This window comes from Euphorbia lathyris, chromosome 9, assembly GCF_963576675.1.
Source record: "Euphorbia lathyris chromosome 9, ddEupLath1.1, whole genome shotgun sequence".
Taxonomy (NCBI): Eukaryota; Viridiplantae; Streptophyta; class Magnoliopsida; order Malpighiales; family Euphorbiaceae; genus Euphorbia; species Euphorbia lathyris.
In genome coordinates this window covers 19,189,916-19,206,608 of record NC_088918.1, presented here as the reverse complement: position 1 = coordinate 19,206,608, position 16,693 = coordinate 19,189,916, and the positions used below count along the sequence as shown (strand labels likewise).

At 37.5% G+C, this 16,693-nt stretch overlaps 1 protein-coding gene across 4 annotated transcripts; it reads left to right on the top strand.

Annotated features, from left to right (window-relative positions):
• The first annotated feature begins 888 nt into the window (after positions 1–888).
• LOC136205682 (DNA polymerase zeta catalytic subunit) lies at positions 889–15,922 on the top strand. Of its 4 annotated transcripts, none has more exons than XM_065996387.1 (24): positions 889–1,186; positions 1,456–1,538; positions 1,739–1,796; positions 1,891–1,940; positions 2,049–2,161; positions 2,257–2,299; positions 2,410–2,478; positions 3,290–3,413; positions 3,754–3,921; positions 4,006–4,097; positions 4,196–4,618; positions 4,767–6,369; positions 6,582–6,809; positions 6,897–6,947; positions 7,018–7,343; positions 7,542–7,684; positions 8,439–9,030; positions 10,181–10,327; positions 10,695–10,970; positions 12,099–12,206; positions 12,621–12,826; positions 13,482–13,785; positions 14,008–14,625; positions 15,567–15,922. In XM_065996387.1, the coding sequence occupies exons 1-24, from the start codon at positions 1,075–1,077 to the stop codon at positions 15,738–15,740; spliced, it is 6,111 nt and encodes a 2,036-aa protein (XP_065852459.1). In that variant the 5' UTR covers positions 889–1,074; the 3' UTR covers positions 15,741–15,922. The 4 variants fall into 4 exon arrangements, with proteins under 4 accessions (XP_065852459.1, XP_065852458.1, XP_065852457.1 ...); XM_065996386.1 differs by having other exon boundaries at positions 3,290–3,433; positions 3,750–3,921; positions 7,033–7,343; XM_065996385.1 differs by having other exon boundaries at positions 3,290–3,433; positions 3,750–3,921.
• The last annotated feature ends 771 nt before the right edge of the window (positions 15,923–16,693 follow it).

Below are 16,693 nucleotides of genomic sequence, written 5' to 3'. Positions count from 1 at the left end.
ATAGGCTTTAATCTGAAATTTACAGCGGCACGCTTTAGTTTTACTTTTCCTAATTGCAGGATCTTCATCATTTTTCACAACACCTCTATATCGTTCACCCCGTGAACAGCGCAACAACTTCTGTTTTCCCCAATTTTTGTGCGAAGATATTACAAGCTCAAACCCATTCTGAATAGCTATCTTTTTTGCCCAATCAATAGCATCCTGACTGGAGGGGAAAACGGTATCCGTTATGAAACGTGAACTATAATCAATGTTATCGGGGTTCCAATCTTCTATCGGTACCTGAATATACAAAAAATTGACATTAAAATTACAAAAAAAAAATACTTCGGAGCTATTTCTCCCGTTCAAAATTAATTCGGGGCAATTTCTGCCCATTTTGGCCTGAACGGGCAGGCTACCCGTTTCACCATAGGTGGAAACGGGCAGCGCGTACTGTCCGTTCCAAAGGTGGAACGGGTGGCCGTACCACCCGTTCCATGGGTGGAGCGGGTGGCGATTACCACCCGTTCCTTAGGCCGAACGGGTAGTTCATCCGTTCGGCCTAAGGAACGGGTGGTAATCGCCACCCGTCCAGGCAAAAACCGAATAAAAAAAAGTAGCTAAATAACGTTTTTAATTCTCGTAATATTACCTCGTGTTCGAACTCATTGTCTTCGGGAATGCTTTGATCCATTTTTTTCAAATCCGGGATTTGTGCTCGGGAGAGAAAACTAGAGAGAGTTTTGAAGGTTTTAGGGGGAAAAAAATGACAAGGGTAAAATGGTCAAAACAGTGCGGTGAACCGGAAATTAGGGGCAGTATTTAGCAATACCTTTTTTTTCAAAAAAAACAAAATAAAAAAAAACCCTGTTTATACGGTGCCGCGAACACGTCATCACGGGAAAAAGGAGTAGAGGAGAAGCTATTTTTCGGTTCCTGGCGCCAAACAAAAACGCTCTGCGACTTCACATTTCAAAGTTCAGATTAATATCTTCATCTTCTTCTTCTTCTCTCAAATCTCAATTTCTTTGTTTTCAGAAGAAAAAGAAGCATAGTTATGTAAAAATTGCTTTATAGTCGAGGATACCGATGGCTAATTCACAGTCGGATTCGAAAATTTTCAGCCTCCGAATCGTTTCGATCGATTACTACATGGCACCGCCGCTTCCTAACATTGATACTTGTTACAGTAGCTTCCAAGGTAACGAACCCCTATCGGATGTGCTGAAATTACCAACATTTCCTTTAGTTGTTTTCCCCTATTTTCCCGAAGATCCTGCTTAACAAATGCTTACTTAGTATTATTTCGCATTTAGGCCTCAACTGCTTGCTAGTTGCAGTTATTGTAAGTTAGAGATTGTAGTAGAGTTTTTGCAGAACTCTTTTTCTTTTGGAGTTTTCCTTGTAATTTTGTGAAGATTTCTACTGGTTAGTGAAAGGTTAATTTTATACACTTTTTGAACTCTGCAGGTGGGAAGGTGAACGAGGTTCCTGTTATAAGGATTTATGGCTCAACACCTGCTGGTCAAAAGACTTGCTTGCATGTTCATCGGGTAAGAATATTGCTGTTACTTGATTAATCTTCATGGAAGTTTTAAGAAAGCCTTGATTAGAGAAATGTGAGTAAAAAATTGATAAACGCTGGCTGTAATCGAGGGATCATGCTTGACTTTATAGTTGTGATATTGGTTGCATCCATGCTTGTTTTCTGTATTAAGTATTTTGACTTAAGAAGTCTGTGTTTTCCTTGTAGGCTTTTCCGTATTTATATGTCCCTTGTTCAGATATACCGCTTCGCTCTAATCAGGAAGGTATATTTTCGAGATTTATGTTGCACTATGCTCTGGTATACCATCTTCTGTGAATAATTGATGCTTAAAGATGTTAACCTCTTGAATTATGCAGCTGATTCATACACAAATACAATTTCTCTTGCACTTGAGAAAGCATTGAAGGTAAGCATGGGTACTCTATGTCTGAGTTGCTTTATATATAAATGTTGTTCTCCTACCTGGATGGTAACATAAATGGGAGCTGAGTCTACTTTGGGATTGAACATTCAGCTTAAAGGCAATGCTGGATCAAAAAGACAGCATGTGCATGGTTGCAGTCTTGTTCGTGCAAGGAAATTTTATGGTTACCATTCATCAGAAGAGTTATTTGTCAAGATATGCCTGTATCCTTGACATTTTTAGTTGGTTATTACTTGTATTGTATTGCAGTTCTTTCATTTTTTAGTACTCATCAATGAAGACCTTAATAAAATCTTAGCTATTATCCACATGATGTCTCTCGTGCTGCGAATCTTCTTCTGGTAATATTCCTGAACATTCATTAGTGGTGCTTGATTGTAATGGCATTCTTTTCATTGCAATTTTATGTTGATGCATGGTGGATTTTTACCTTTACACAACTTTATTCCAGGGAGGAGCAGTTCTTGATAAAAGTTTACAGCCTCATGAATCTCATATTCCGTTCATTCTCCAATTTCTGGTAAAGGAAATTTTACTATGGAAGTCTTGAATGAATAACTAGTACTGATGTCATTATAAACAGTGGTTGTATCTTAGGATAGTTTGTCATTTTCCAGTTTATTTTTTCTATTTGTCCACTTTCATGGATTTCTTTGTTATACTTTCTTTTCTTGTTTTATTAACTCAAATATTCTTGCGTTATTTGATATTGTGGTGTTTTATGGTAAGGTTGTATCTCATTCCCAACTTCTGCTCTCTTATTAAGGTCACCATCATAATCTAGTTGAAAGTGAGCCATTTATGCTGGGACCAGGAAATTTTTGGAAAATTTTTCTGTTGGACTTGGCTTTGGATTTAATCCTTGGTCAACAATTTGGGGAGTGCATGCACTTTCAACCAGGCCAATTCTTTTAGGTTGTTTTCTCACAGTTCCCTGATATCCATTCAAGTGGATCCTCTTGGATTTTATAAGAGCTAACTATGATATATATTTTGCTGACCTCTATCCACCAAATTATTGTCAAATTTTACAAGGGGTTTATATTGTGTTAATGTAACAAATAAAAGGCCCATGTGTTCATTTCTTTGAAAGTTCTGCAACAAGCCTGAACTAACTGATCTTTACATTTAAGTATTGTATATAAGGCAGCTTGATTGTGCAGTAGGAGTGTGTTAAGAAGTTCTATTTATTCATCGAAGCCTATCACCTTGATGTGTCTATGAACTTTCATTGCTTGTTGAAACACAACGTATTTGAGGGTTTTTTCAGACATCATTGTAGGCTGAATTGCCTCATTTACTAGTGTTCTCTGTGGATTCTCTTTTTACAGATTGACTACAACTTGTATGGAATGGGTCATGTTCATGTATTAAAAATGAAGTTTCGCCATCCAGTACCTGATGCTTGTATTCAGAGAAGATTTAATTGCAATAGCCAACATGGACAGGAGATGTGTATGTCTGATGATTTTCAGGTCATCTTTTTTTTTTTTTTTTTTTTTTTTTGTATGCAAGTATTTTTGGGAGGGCGAGCCTTGGCGCAACGGTAAAACGTTGTTGTCGTGTGACCAGAGGTCACGGGTTCGAGTCTTAGGAGCGGCCTCTTGCCAATTAAATTGGCAAGGGAAGGCTTGCCCCCAATACACCCTTGTGGTGGGACCCCTCCCCGGACCCTCGCTCAGCGGGGACGCGTAATGCGACCGGGCCGCCCTTTTTTTTTTTTTTTATGCAAGTATTTTTGGGTTATCTTGGAGTCAACTGTATATGATATGGTGGATCATTTTTCATTAGGCAGGTTTGACTAGTGGCGAGTCTTTGGATACTCCAATTTGGATTACTTCTACTATTCCAGATGGTTGGATGTGGCAGTTTTCTAGTGAATATGAGCCGTTATCAGATCAATGCACTGAACATATCAATCGTCAAAGCATTTGTGAACTTGAGGGAGATGCTGCAGTTGATGGTCTGTTTTGTTTTATAGTCATGTCAATTAACTTACTGTATTCATGATATCATTACAAAGTTGTTCAATGTTTATTATTTGCAGAAATTCTAAATCAGCAGTGTAAAACATATACATCCTTGTCACAAACTTCTGCAGATGTGAAAATGGTGCACTCACTTGTACCCATTTGGGAGGTTTGCCTGCCTTTTGACGCTATGCTGTTTACGTGTAATATATGGAAGCTTAAATTGGTTGTCTGTTCCTTTGTTAATTTATCCTTTTGATGACACAGGAAGAGTATGAAAGGACTGGGGTTCGTGAGGCAGTTATATTACCTGTACATGGAAAACCACTTGCAGAAGATGCTCTGAGAACGCTTTCTCGTGACCTTGAGTTTGAGAGAAAACTAGCAGAATATTGTTGTAAATCTGAAGAAAACATACCTTCACTTGTAAACGATGTAATACATGACAAGTCGCTAACGTCCTCCATTGAAGAAGAGTTGGCTGAAATTGGGAATATCAATCATGATGATAAAAAAGAACCCTTGAAGAGTGCAACAGAAAGAGACATTATTGGGTCTTCAGCATCTATGGATACTCTTTTTGTGGCCGATATGGATGCACCACCTTCAGATAAGAAGGATGCATGCCTAGAATTATTGTCCGTCAGTGATGTACAATCGTCTGAGATTATTGGGACATGGAATTCAGAGGTAGTTCTTGTGATCAGCATTCCTTCTCTTTAACTGCTTTCTTTAGAGTGTATCCTATCATAAATTATAAAGAAGCAGCTTTTCAATCTTCAATTTTTGCTGGCAGATTGCAACATTTCAGTTCTTACTATAATTCTTTTGATTTCAGACTGCAGATGCAGAAGCTTTGGGGGTTTTGAGGTGGCTTGCCACTTCTCAGGCTGCTGAAGATATAAACTCTGATGATGAACTTGCCTGTGAGGCTGTTTTGAGTCCACTGTTGCCTACAACAACAATTGATAAGATTCTTGAGAGAGCTAATATAGATTATGAGAGTGAGTCCCAAAAGGAGTGTCAGGATATTCTTGATACAGTTGAGGATTTAACTGATTTTGAGAGTTCAAAGGAACAAGCTTCTCATTCTATTGACAATAGCAATCAGAATAAAACTCCATCAAAGATTCCTCAAGGGGACTCTTTGCTTTCAACGACTTCCACAGCTTCTGGAAATCCATTACAGACTGAGATAAGTGATACCAAGAGGCATATTGAACAACAGGTATTGCAGATCAACAAAACATGCAGGACTAACACTAAGAAGAGAATATCATTATGGGGCTCCCTGCCCTTCTCAACACCAGAAAAGTGTTATGCTGACAAAGAATCTTCCAGGATCAAAATAGCTGATGCACATGATGGCAAAGGAAAAAGCTGTCTTGATATATCCATCACTAGAGATGAGGAGCCAAAAAACTCTGATGCTCAAGCAAAGAATTCAGATGTGGATGTTTATGAAGTGGGTAATTTAGTTGGGTGCTCTGTACGGGACTTGATGAGAAAAAAGCGATGCCGCCGGATTATGGAGCTAGATTGTGGAAACGTTGTGGTAAAAAAAGTTCATTCAGTAGGAGAAAATGAACAAGACAATATTCTCTTGCCAAAGAACTTGGACATACATGCAATACATAATAATGAGCATGACGAAAGACCTCTCGAGAGTATGAATTTTAGCCCTTCCATTACCATTAAACAAATTAGAACTCCTGAGGCTCATGGATTTGAATTTGATCACCCTCATAGTCACATCTATATGAAAGAACCCCATGTATCCAGAAGTGATAGCCCATTGCAGGTTTGCACACATCCTACTTCAGTTTATATGAGGGAGAAAGAATTGGACTGTTCCTATAAGTCCAATAAGCAAGATTCCGCCATTACTAATTGTGAAACTGATAACTATAAAGCAGTTGGCTGCTACGATTTGACCTGCAAAAAAGCCTTAAATTCGAATACCTACAATCCCAAATTTGATCCATTATCTTACAATGTGCTGTGTAAAGATGGAAATTTGGCTGGTAAAGAATTGGGACAAAAGGAAGCCACTGGTTCATACAGTTTGCCAACTTCTCTTATTGAGGATCAGATGTTCACTAGAGATGATTATGAGTACAGAGGTTGCCAAAAAGGCACCAATAAACAGTTATATGAGATTCCTAAAGCCATAGATGTCGCATCTAATACCATTTGTCTTCAGAGTGAAAATTGTGTTGGTACAAAGCAGGAAGGGGATTCAGATTTCTCTTTGATTGGCAGCTCCGTTCCCAAAGATTATAGCATGGAAGGAGGACCTGGAACCTTAATCAGCATGACCTTTAGCAAGAAGCCGCCCATTATGAACTGGAATGATGGGCCATCTGAAGAAGTGTCATTTTTACCTGCTCTATCATTTCAAACTTGTTTTGCTCATAAGGACAGAAAACATGGAAGTTCAGGTTTTATTCTACATTTCCTTTGTCATATTTATCCTTCATTTTCCCCTCTTTTCCCCTTCATCAGTAGATATGAATTTGACTGAAGTCATTTATCACTTCATGCTGTTCGTTTTAATGCTTGACCAGTTCCATACTGATTTCAGTGTCATGGAAATCACTGCCAGACTTACCCTAAGTTTTTTTTTTTTTTTCCTGATCCCCCAAACTTCTAGGCAGCACTTTGGATGAACTTCTTCCATATTTTGGAGAGGACTTTCATGAGAACAAAGTAGTTCAGCACATCTCCCTCCCTGAGAGTGATCCAACTGTTCAGCGAGAAGCCATTGTGGGTGTTCCGACCTACTATCAAAATGATGGCTCACTCTTGTACCTTCTGACACCTGTATATTCGCCCCCTTCTGTAGACTCTGTGTATCGATGGTTAGCATGTGATCATGTAGGTATGAGCAACAATATGCTAGTCAAAGTTTCTAATCATTCCAAGCAACTTTCAGATTTCTCATCAAAATAAAACCATGGATTGGCAGGTGCTCCTCAAGAGATCAATATGTTGCCAGCAGAGAATTTGTCCATCCAAGGTAGGATATTCTAATCTTTTAAATAGGGTCCATTAATTTTGGAAGCTTATTTAATGCGTTACTTTTACAGGCTCTTCTGGGACAGGTTCACATGGTGATAAGATTCCCACGGAATTGAGCTCTCTATCTAATTCTATCTCTACGCCAGATCAAGCACCGAAAGAAATTAGTCAAAATGTTGATTCAGAATTTTACCATAGATATGATAATGTACAAAGGCAAATGCATAGTGAACAGCATAATGGAGAATCGAAAGCACCCATTGATGGCTCTGTAGATTTATCTCAAATTTCTGGCCCAAATGGGAGATCAAGGCCGACACCACTCAGTCAAATTGGATTTCGAGATCCTGCCAGTGTTGGTGCTGGGCAGCAGCTAACCTTGTTGAGTATAGAGGTAGTTTTAACAGTATATGCAGGATTCTACCACATATGATGTCCTTTTGCTTTGTTCCTATTCACATTTCATCACTATGGCTTTTTGAAGATGAATTTAAGTTTGAAAATCTAGGCTTGGTTACCATTACCATAGGACATAGTATCTTGGTGAAAAGATAAGATTTATCTGTTGACCTGGAGTTACTCATGCTGACAGGTGCAAACTGAATCTAGAGGAGATCTCAGACCAGATCCTCGATTTGATGCCATCAATGTTGTAGCTCTTGCTTTTCAGAATGATAATGATTCTTCTGTTGAAATACACACACTTCTGCATGGAAATACAGAATTTAATAGGAGGTACGAACGTTAGCGGCACAGGTTTATATTTTCTTGTCCCCCTAGATTGGCTTTACAATGAAAACAGATTTCGATCTCCAATATAGTCTTTATGCATTTTTTATCAACGAAAAAAATTAAATTAGACCTATCACATGTTTACTCTCAGAGATTAATATAAGATCTATGATTGGGCCTTAACTCTCAGCTTGGGCTTTTAGTTAAATTGGTTCCATGACATGGTATCAGAGCCTCTTGGAACAAATGGTTGAGGGTTCGAGTCTTGGCAACCTCATTAATTTGTGGAATTAAAAACACATGGTGGGATGGACATATGTTGTATACGCTACAAGCCAAATGGGCATTTGCGTGTGGGGGTGTGTCAGAGATTAATATAAGATCTATGATTGGGTCTTAACCATCAGCTTGAGCTTTTAGTTAAATTGGTTACTTGTTTTCGTGGAGATTTTGGAAGAAAAAGAGAAGAAAAAAACATGAAGATTTTTTTTAATAGTTGATTATTGGGAACAGTAATACATACCAATTGTTGGTTTGGCTTGAGAGGTCTTGGTTGCAAACATTATGGTATAATACTTTAAGTTGGTCAACTTCAAAATTGGACTATAATCTGTCAAGTCAATTTTCTCATCTTGGATAATCTTTCAACTAATTTTATAGGCTGTATTTGCTCTGTTCTGTGGTCTATCCCATCTTTGTAGATTTTTACGCAGGTAAATTAATGTTGCTTTTCTTAATCATGAGATCTTTTGTACAGGAATTCAGATGGAATATCTGTAAATAAGGTGCATTATTTTTCCGAAGAGAAGCACTTGTTTAGCCATTTCATAAAGATTATGAGTTCATATGATCCAGATGTCATAATGGGTTGGGATATTCAAGGTGGTTCTCTTGGTTTTTTAGCTGAGAGGGCTGCACAAATTGGTATGGGCTTGCTTAATAAAATTTCCCGAACACCATTTGGAGCCAACATATGGCCCAGGGAATCAGAAATTTCTGATGGGGGAGTACTAGATGGTTTGCTGCATGAATCATCAGTTGCAGATGCTGTTTTGGTTGAGAACGCAGTAATCGAGGATGAATGGGGCCGAACTCATGCCAGTGGTGTCCATGTTGGTGGTAGAATTGTCCTTAACGTATGGAGACTGATGCGTGGCGAAGTTAAGCTTAATATGTATACACTTGAAGCTGTTGCTGAAGCTGTATTGAGACTGAAAATTCCATCAATTCCTCAGAAGGTGTTGACGAAATGGTTTGCAAGTGGTCCTGGAAGAGCAAGATATAGATGCATTGAGTACATAATACAGAGAGCAAAGTTGAACCTTGAGATAACAAGTCAACTTGATATGGTAAGATATTAGAAATTCAACATTATCATTAAATTACAAGACTAAATTACTTTGTATATATTTTTTCATAAAATATTCTTAGGTATTAATTAAACTTAGATGGATATTATTAAAAGTTAAAATTTTAAGTACAACAAAAGATATTGTTATAAATATAATTTAAATTGCATATCTAATTATATAATATATGCCATAGAAATCACTCCCTCTGTTTTTTTTATATGTCATTTTAACTTCATCAATATGTTTATTTTTATATAACATTTTATATTACTGATGCACTTTTGGTCATTTTTTTTCTCAAATTTGCCCTTACATATGCTAAGAGAGACATTTAGTATTAATGGGGACAGTCCTATTTTAAGCCATGATAATTGAGAGATGATTTTGGCACAGGAAGTTTCCGAAGTAGAGATTTAGGAGAGAAGTATTAAGGATAAATTAGTCTTTTAAGTAATGTAAATTGTAATTAATACTTTCTTAGTCTTGATGAAAAACGACATATAAAAAAGAATGGAGGAGTATCATTTTATCCGACTCACTCTGAAGCCCAAAATTCCCTATGATATATCTTCTTCCCTATGATGCCTGAATCATAAATTCCGAGGTCTCCAATCAATTCTTGGTGGCTCAATTATTTACATATCTAGAAAACCATTCATAGGGACATAATTCTTAAAATTCTGTGATGGGATAGAATTGAAGATTGTTGATCTTAAAGTATGTGTGACACTTTGCTTAAAAATTCTGACATATATGGGGTAATATGCTGCTGTTAAATGGAGCCTGCCAATTTGGTTTTATGCATTAGAGACTTATGTAGGTAATGTCCCAATTATCCCTCTGCCTTAGATTCTGTGAGACCATTTTGGCTGCATTAAATTGCACCATATGCTTCAGTAACCAGTTTACCGTTCACTCTCTGGATTTAGACAAGTTAATTCAACTTCCTGTGTTGAGTGCAAAATATTGGCTTGTTTCACAAACTATATAAGAAATCACCTTTCTTTCTGTCTGTTCGTTATTCACATTTGGAATGGTCGTATAAGTTCAATAAATTTGGTCATTCTTAATAACCTTTTGCTCTACTTTTTAACCTATTATTTGGCTTATGTAGCAGATTCTAATCCTCATGTTGATGGTCTTGCAGATAAATCGAACTTCAGAGCTCGCTCGTGTATTTGGCATTGATTTTTTTTCTGTTCTCTCACGAGGTTCACAGTATCGTGTTGAATCTATGTTGCTCAGACTGGCACATTCACAGAACTATCTTGCCGTTTCCCCTGGGAATCAACAGGTTATTATTCCGTGTCATTTATGTGAAAATATATTTGTTGATATTCTTCTGAAATTTTTTGTTTTGTATGCTTAACTGAGACTTTTCTTTCTTTTGGCGCAACGGTAAAACGTTGTTGTCGTGTGACCGAAGGTCACGGGTTCGAGTCTTAGGAGCGGCCTCTTGTCAAAAAAATTGGCAAGGGAAGGCTTGCCCCAGTACACCCTTGTGGTGGGACCCCTCCCTGGACCCTCGCTTAGCGGGGACTCGTAATGCACCGGGCCGCCCTTTTTTTTATGCTTAACTGAGACTTTTCTTTCTTTTTAATCCATGCTTGATAGTTTATGCTACAATTGTAATTAAATTGACTCTATTGTGTGCTGTAAAGGTTGCTTCTCAACCTGCAATGGAGTGTTTGCCACTCGTGATGGAGCCAGAATCTGGATTCTATTCTGACCCAGTTGTTGTATTGGATTTCCAATCTCTTTATCCATCAATGATAATCGCATACAATCTTTGCTTTTCTACGTGTCTTGGGAATGTTGCACGTTGGAAGGAAAACATACTAGGAGTTTGTTCATTTTCTCCTGAGTGGCATGTTCTAAGGGATCTGAAAGATAAATTTCTACTTACTCCAAATGGTGTTGTATATGTATCCCCAAAGGTAATTCATTCAAGTAATGCATTCTTTTAATAAAAAAGTTCGTTTGGTAATAAATTATATACAAATTGTCATGCTTTCTTGGGAATGTTATGGACAAATTTTATGGTTGGGCAAAGCTCAATAAAAGGGATTGATCACTTAGATGCTTTGATTACTATTTTCATTTTGTCTGCATGATAAGAGAACTCTGTCCATTTCGTCCCAACGGTATTCCTTATAACCTTCCATGAAGCAAAATTCCAATGCTGTAAAGCCAATTGCAACATCACTTGAGGTGCATTACTTTGTACTGGTGATTCCAACTCTATAATGAGCATGCTAAATCTCAGTATCTCCATCTTATGATGTTGATTACATTGGGGCAAATTTCATCCAAGTTCGTTCAACCTACACTTAAGAACAAAAAGTTCCATTGTTGTTTCAATAAGGATAAAAAAAACTCTTCCAGGAAAACATCATTTGATTTTGATCTCCATAAAAACTATTCTACTAAAAATAAAGTGTAAAGATGAAAAATCAGATAATATATTTCTACAGCAGCTTCTCTCAATTAGGCTGCTAGAGTATGTTACCGCTGGTTTTACGGAGCTGCTTCCCTTAATCCTGTTAAGCAGGTTATTGAGTGCCTGCGGCAGCTATTTAGTAGAATATGTCCCAGGTGAGTTTATGTATTAAGGTAAGGTTGGTGATTTTTCCTTCAGGTGATAAGTAGAGTGGTAATAAGCCTTGTTAATTCAGTTAAGCTCTATCCACCATTTACTTGCAAGTGGATAATAATGCATCCTCTGTTGGGTTTATAATCAGCTCTCATTTGTGGGTCACCATAATAGCTATTGTTGCTCATCTTTGTTTCTGCCACAAAAGAAACAATTCACTTCAGAGAAGGAGATCAACTTCTAATGTATAGTTATAAAGTTTTTCCAGTCAAATATATCTCCTAGTTGTAGTTTTTTTCATTCCATTGTTCTTGGGTTATGTACACTTGTGAGAGTGAGCATTCTCTATTCATGTCTTGCTGTAATGCTGTTACCCACAGCTTAAAATTCCCAATAAATGGTGCCGGTTCTTCTAACAAATGGGAGAGACAGAATTGAAGCAAGTAGTCATATTGACTGCTTACATTTACAGGTTCGTCATGGCATACTGCCCCGTTTATTGGAGGAAATATTGTCAACCAGAATAATGGTGAAGAAGGCAATGAAGAAGTTGACTTCTTCTCAGCAAGTTCTTCATCGGGTAAGGCTGCTCCAGAACAATGGTCTAGTTGATTATTCACTGTACTCTTGGTTACATGCTGCTTGAATAATTTATGTTTGATTTTGATAGCTTTTCTTTTTTCTTGTCTTGAAATTTTGATAATAGAAATAAGCTGAGAGTTGCACCCTTTATTTCATGACTTGTTATCTTCCATTAATGTTCATATTTGGTTTTATCCTCTGGAATTAAACTGCATGTTCTTGCTAGAGGCTAAATTAACATTTCCTTTTCAATTTATTTGAACAGAAATTATAGTTGGTCCAAAACATTATGCTCTCATGCGTCTTGTGGCTTGAATAAATTAAGATGAAGGAATGATTGCCCTGTTGGCTATGTTGGTTGATAATGGATAAGTTTTGACCTTTTGATTTGCAAATTTTGATGCTCTTTCAGATATTTAATGCAAGACAGCTCGCCTTGAAGCTTATAGCAAACGTAACCTATGGTTATACGGCTGCTGGATTTAGTGGTCGCATGCCATGTGCAGAGATTGCTGATAGTATTGTTCAATGTGGCCGTTGCACACTGGAAAAAGCTATTGCTTTGGTAAATGCAAATGATAAGTGGAATGCTAAAGTTATTTATGGTGATACTGACAGGTATACAACTCAACTTATTATTTTAGAGATTAAATCTTCATCATGCTAATCCAAGTAAGTTGGTGCAGCAGAAAAAAAAAATATAGCTGTTTGTTTTGGGTTGCCTGGTCTGTGTTAATATAGACTGTGGCATCACCTATAACATTTGTTAAAATAATTCTGAGTTGATAATTGTTAGGATCAAGCAGCCTTTTCTCCCATTGGAGAGAACAGTATGTAGGGCTTTTGGCTCCGCATTCAATCCAAAACCTTACAGTGTGTTTGGTAAGAGGTATAGGTTGGAAGTTACGTTGCCCAAAACCCATCCATCCTCTCTCTTCCTTCCACTCATCCCTTATCAATGAGGTGTTAGGTTAATGGTTTTTCCCCACCTATGTATCCCTCATTTGGCTCAAATTTTTCCAATTTGGGATTTTTACCATGCCTATCCCTTAACGTTTTATAGCTTCACTAGTTGATATTTTTTAGCTCTGACCACATCTATAAAAAGTGGTTGCTGAAGGTGATTGGAAAGTCGAACTTGATTAATTAAAATTGCCTTCCACATTTATGAGCACATGTATGTTTACTAACATGTATTCATTCTCATATATTGGGCTTACTCAACTGTGATGTGAACTTATGAGGAAGATTATGTGGGCTGTTTTCTATGCAGCATGTTTGTACTCCTCAAGGGACGTTCTGTCCGAGAATCCTTTCGAATTGGAGAGGAGATAGCTTCTGCTGTGACTGCCATGAACCCCAATCCAGTCACATTGAAAATGGAGAAAGTCTATCATCCCTGTTTCCTACTTACTAAGAAACGCTACGTTGGTTACAGCTATGAGAGTGCTGAACAGTCTGAACCGATCTTTGATGCCAAAGGCATTGAGACTGTTCGTCGAGATACTTGTGCTGCTGTTGCTAAAATGATGGAGCAGTCATTAAAACTCTTTTTCGAAAGTCAGGACATCTCTGAGGTGGAAATGTCTATACTCTTACCTGTTTCCTTATTCAGCACTATGAACTCTAAGCTGAAAAATCATGTCATTATTAATCTGTAATGTGCATGTTGTAATCTCTTCTTAACTATGTAGCACTTGCATCAATGAGGCTTCATTGAGCAGAGTTTTTGCGGGAGTTTCCCTTATGAAATTTAGTTATGTATGTGCTAAATGAAAATTTCCATGTTATGCTTCCAGATCAAAGAATATTTGCAGCGTCAGTGGACACGTATTCTTTCTGGCAGAGTTTCTATTCAAGATTTCGTTTTTGCAAAAGAGGTACGCCTGGGCACTTACAGTACTAGGAACTCTTCATCACTTCCGCCAGCAGCAATTGTGGCTACTAAAGCAATGAGAGCAGATCCTCGGGCAGAACCACGTTATGCAGAGCGAGTGCCTTATGTTGTGATCCATGGGGAGCCAGGCGCTCGCCTAGTTGATATGGTTGTCGATCCATTGGAGCTCTTGGCTATTGATTCACCTTACAGATTAAATGATATTTATTACATAAACAAACAGATAATCCCAGCACTGCAGAGGGTATTTGGACTTCTTCGTGTGGACTTAAGCCAGTGGTTTTTAGAGATGCCTCGCCCGGGAAGGGATGCTTTTGCAAAACGCCCATCATATGCTTTGAATCCTCAACGAACCAGAATTGATTTTTACTATCTTTCAAAACACTGTGTTCTATGTGGTGAGTTGGTCCATGCATCAACTCATATATGCAAGAATTGCTCAGAGAAGGAAGCTGATGCTGCAACAGCTATAATTGGAAGGACTTCAAAATTGGAGAAGGAGATGCAACATCTTGCTGCTGTGAGTATTATGACCATCCAATTGTGAATTATTTTTGGATAAACGGTTGATTTAGTCCTTCAACTTGGCTCGTAAAACCAATTTGTCTCAAAATGAATGTTGTGTATCAATTTAGTCCTTCCATTCCAACTTGCATTTTTTTTTTGTCACATTAGGTTGAAGCGACACTTGCAACATCCAAAAATTGACATGTCAAAAACTACGAATCTTATGTTGATACGTATCATTTCTCGACTATTTTGATTAAAAAAAATGCCTACTTCTAAACTAATATCCAAAGTCAATGTTGGAACAAGTTGGTCTTATGTAGGGGTGTCAAAACGAGTTGTCATGTGGTAATTGTGTTATGTGATCTATATGCTCGACATGATTATATATGATTTAAATGCAATAAAAATGACAATCGTTATGCCAGGCAGGTTATTTCTGTAAATATGTTATCATATTGAAAATCGACAATCCGAGTCTTATATGCCCGGTTGAAAGGCTAAATTTGACCTTTATTTGGGCCCAACACTACTTAACTTCTTGATGTATACATGTAAGAATCAGGTAATGTCAAGTTCTTGGTGTTACATGTACGAATCACATAGTGTACTGGTATTGTAAATTTGTAACTTGTCTTCTCATATACACGGGTGGCATTCTTTAACACGACAATGCGATTTACAATGACAACCTGACTGAGACAACACAATTGACATGATTATTATATTTCTTGCATTTATAGCATATATGATCATATGGAACATATATATAACATAAAACAATTTTGACACGATAACCCCAATTGCCACCCTGAATCATTGGAGTAGACTTTAAACTTCTTTGGCAGAAATTTGAAGCTTTTTTGAGTAGCATGTTGAAATTTCTCAACACATCAATTCATTATGTTCTTTGACATTTAACTTATGAAGGTTGGTTCTGACATAATTTTGCAGATATGCCGACATTGTGGAGGTGGGGACTGGATTATAGAGAGCGGGGTAAAGTGTACTTCGCTTGCTTGCTCAGTGTTCTACGAAAGGCGTAAAGTGCAGAAGGAACTACAGGGTCTGTCTTATGTTGCTGCAGATAAAGGTTATTATCCAAAATGCATGATTGAGTGGTTTTAAACTCTCGATTTTAAATACGGACATGTCTATTGAACCAGTAAAGCTTTTGCATATCTAAATCTCTTGTATAGTTTGTATAACTTTTAGCTTGGTTTACCCTAATGATTGACTGGTATCATACTGTGAATATTCAGATAAGGATACTGTAATTAATGAAAATAAAAGTAGTTGTTCACAGTTCAGTTTATTTGCCCATGTCAATGATGGGTGACCTGAGTGGTAAGGAGTAGTTTTGCTTGTGTTAATATTATTAATTGAAATAGTTATTGTAAATCAATTTCAAATTTTGGGGATAAAGTTTTGAATGGAAATCTTGGGGTTGGGAGGTCTATAAATACATGAGGTAATTGGAAGATTTTAGGGTATGAGAGAAAATATATGAACATTGGTAAAGCAAAGGGCTAGAAAAGTTATTGGGGGTTGGATGAGTTTTGTAATCTTCGTCTTCATGAATAATAAATACTTTTCTTCTTATGTCAATTAGTTTAACCTTTTTCAATTAGTTTATCGATCAATCTGTTTTGAAAGATATTTTTACTTATAATTACTACATTTTAATTCTAAATAGACCTGGCCACGGGCCCGGGTACCCGTCCGGCCCGCCCAGACCCGTGTCCCTTGGGCCGGGCTTGGACAATGAAATTTACTCTTAGACCCAGCCCGGTCCAGGCCCGCCAAAGCCCGTCTATTTTTTGGGCGGGCTTGGGACATATAAAAATATCACGGGCCGGCTCAGCCCGGCCCGCCTTATTAATATTAATTAAAAAATTTATATATTTATAATTAAATATTTATTTTAAGTATAAATTTGATTTTTTATAATTGGAAATTATGTATATTTTTTTAGGTGGGCTTATATGGGTTGGGCTTGGGATTTGATTTTTAGGTCCGAGCCCAGTCCGGTCCGAGCCCGCCTAAATTAATACTAGGCTGGGCTTGGGACGAGCATTTTT

What these genes read in the sequence shown, in the direction of transcription:
- LOC136205682 (XM_065996385.1), top strand. Translation starts at nt 1,075, where the DNA reads ATGGCTAATTCACAGTCGGATTCGAAAATTTTCAGCCTCCGAATCGTT. An exon ending in GTATGTCTGATGATTTTCAG is followed by an intron (nt 3,434 to 3,749) that starts GTCATCTTTTTT and finishes ATTTTTCATTAG; the next exon opens with GCAGGTTTGACTAGTGGCGA. An exon ending in CACTTGTACCCATTTGGGAG is followed by an intron (nt 4,098 to 4,195) that starts GTTTGCCTGCCT and finishes TTGATGACACAG; the next exon opens with GAAGAGTATGAAAGGACTGG.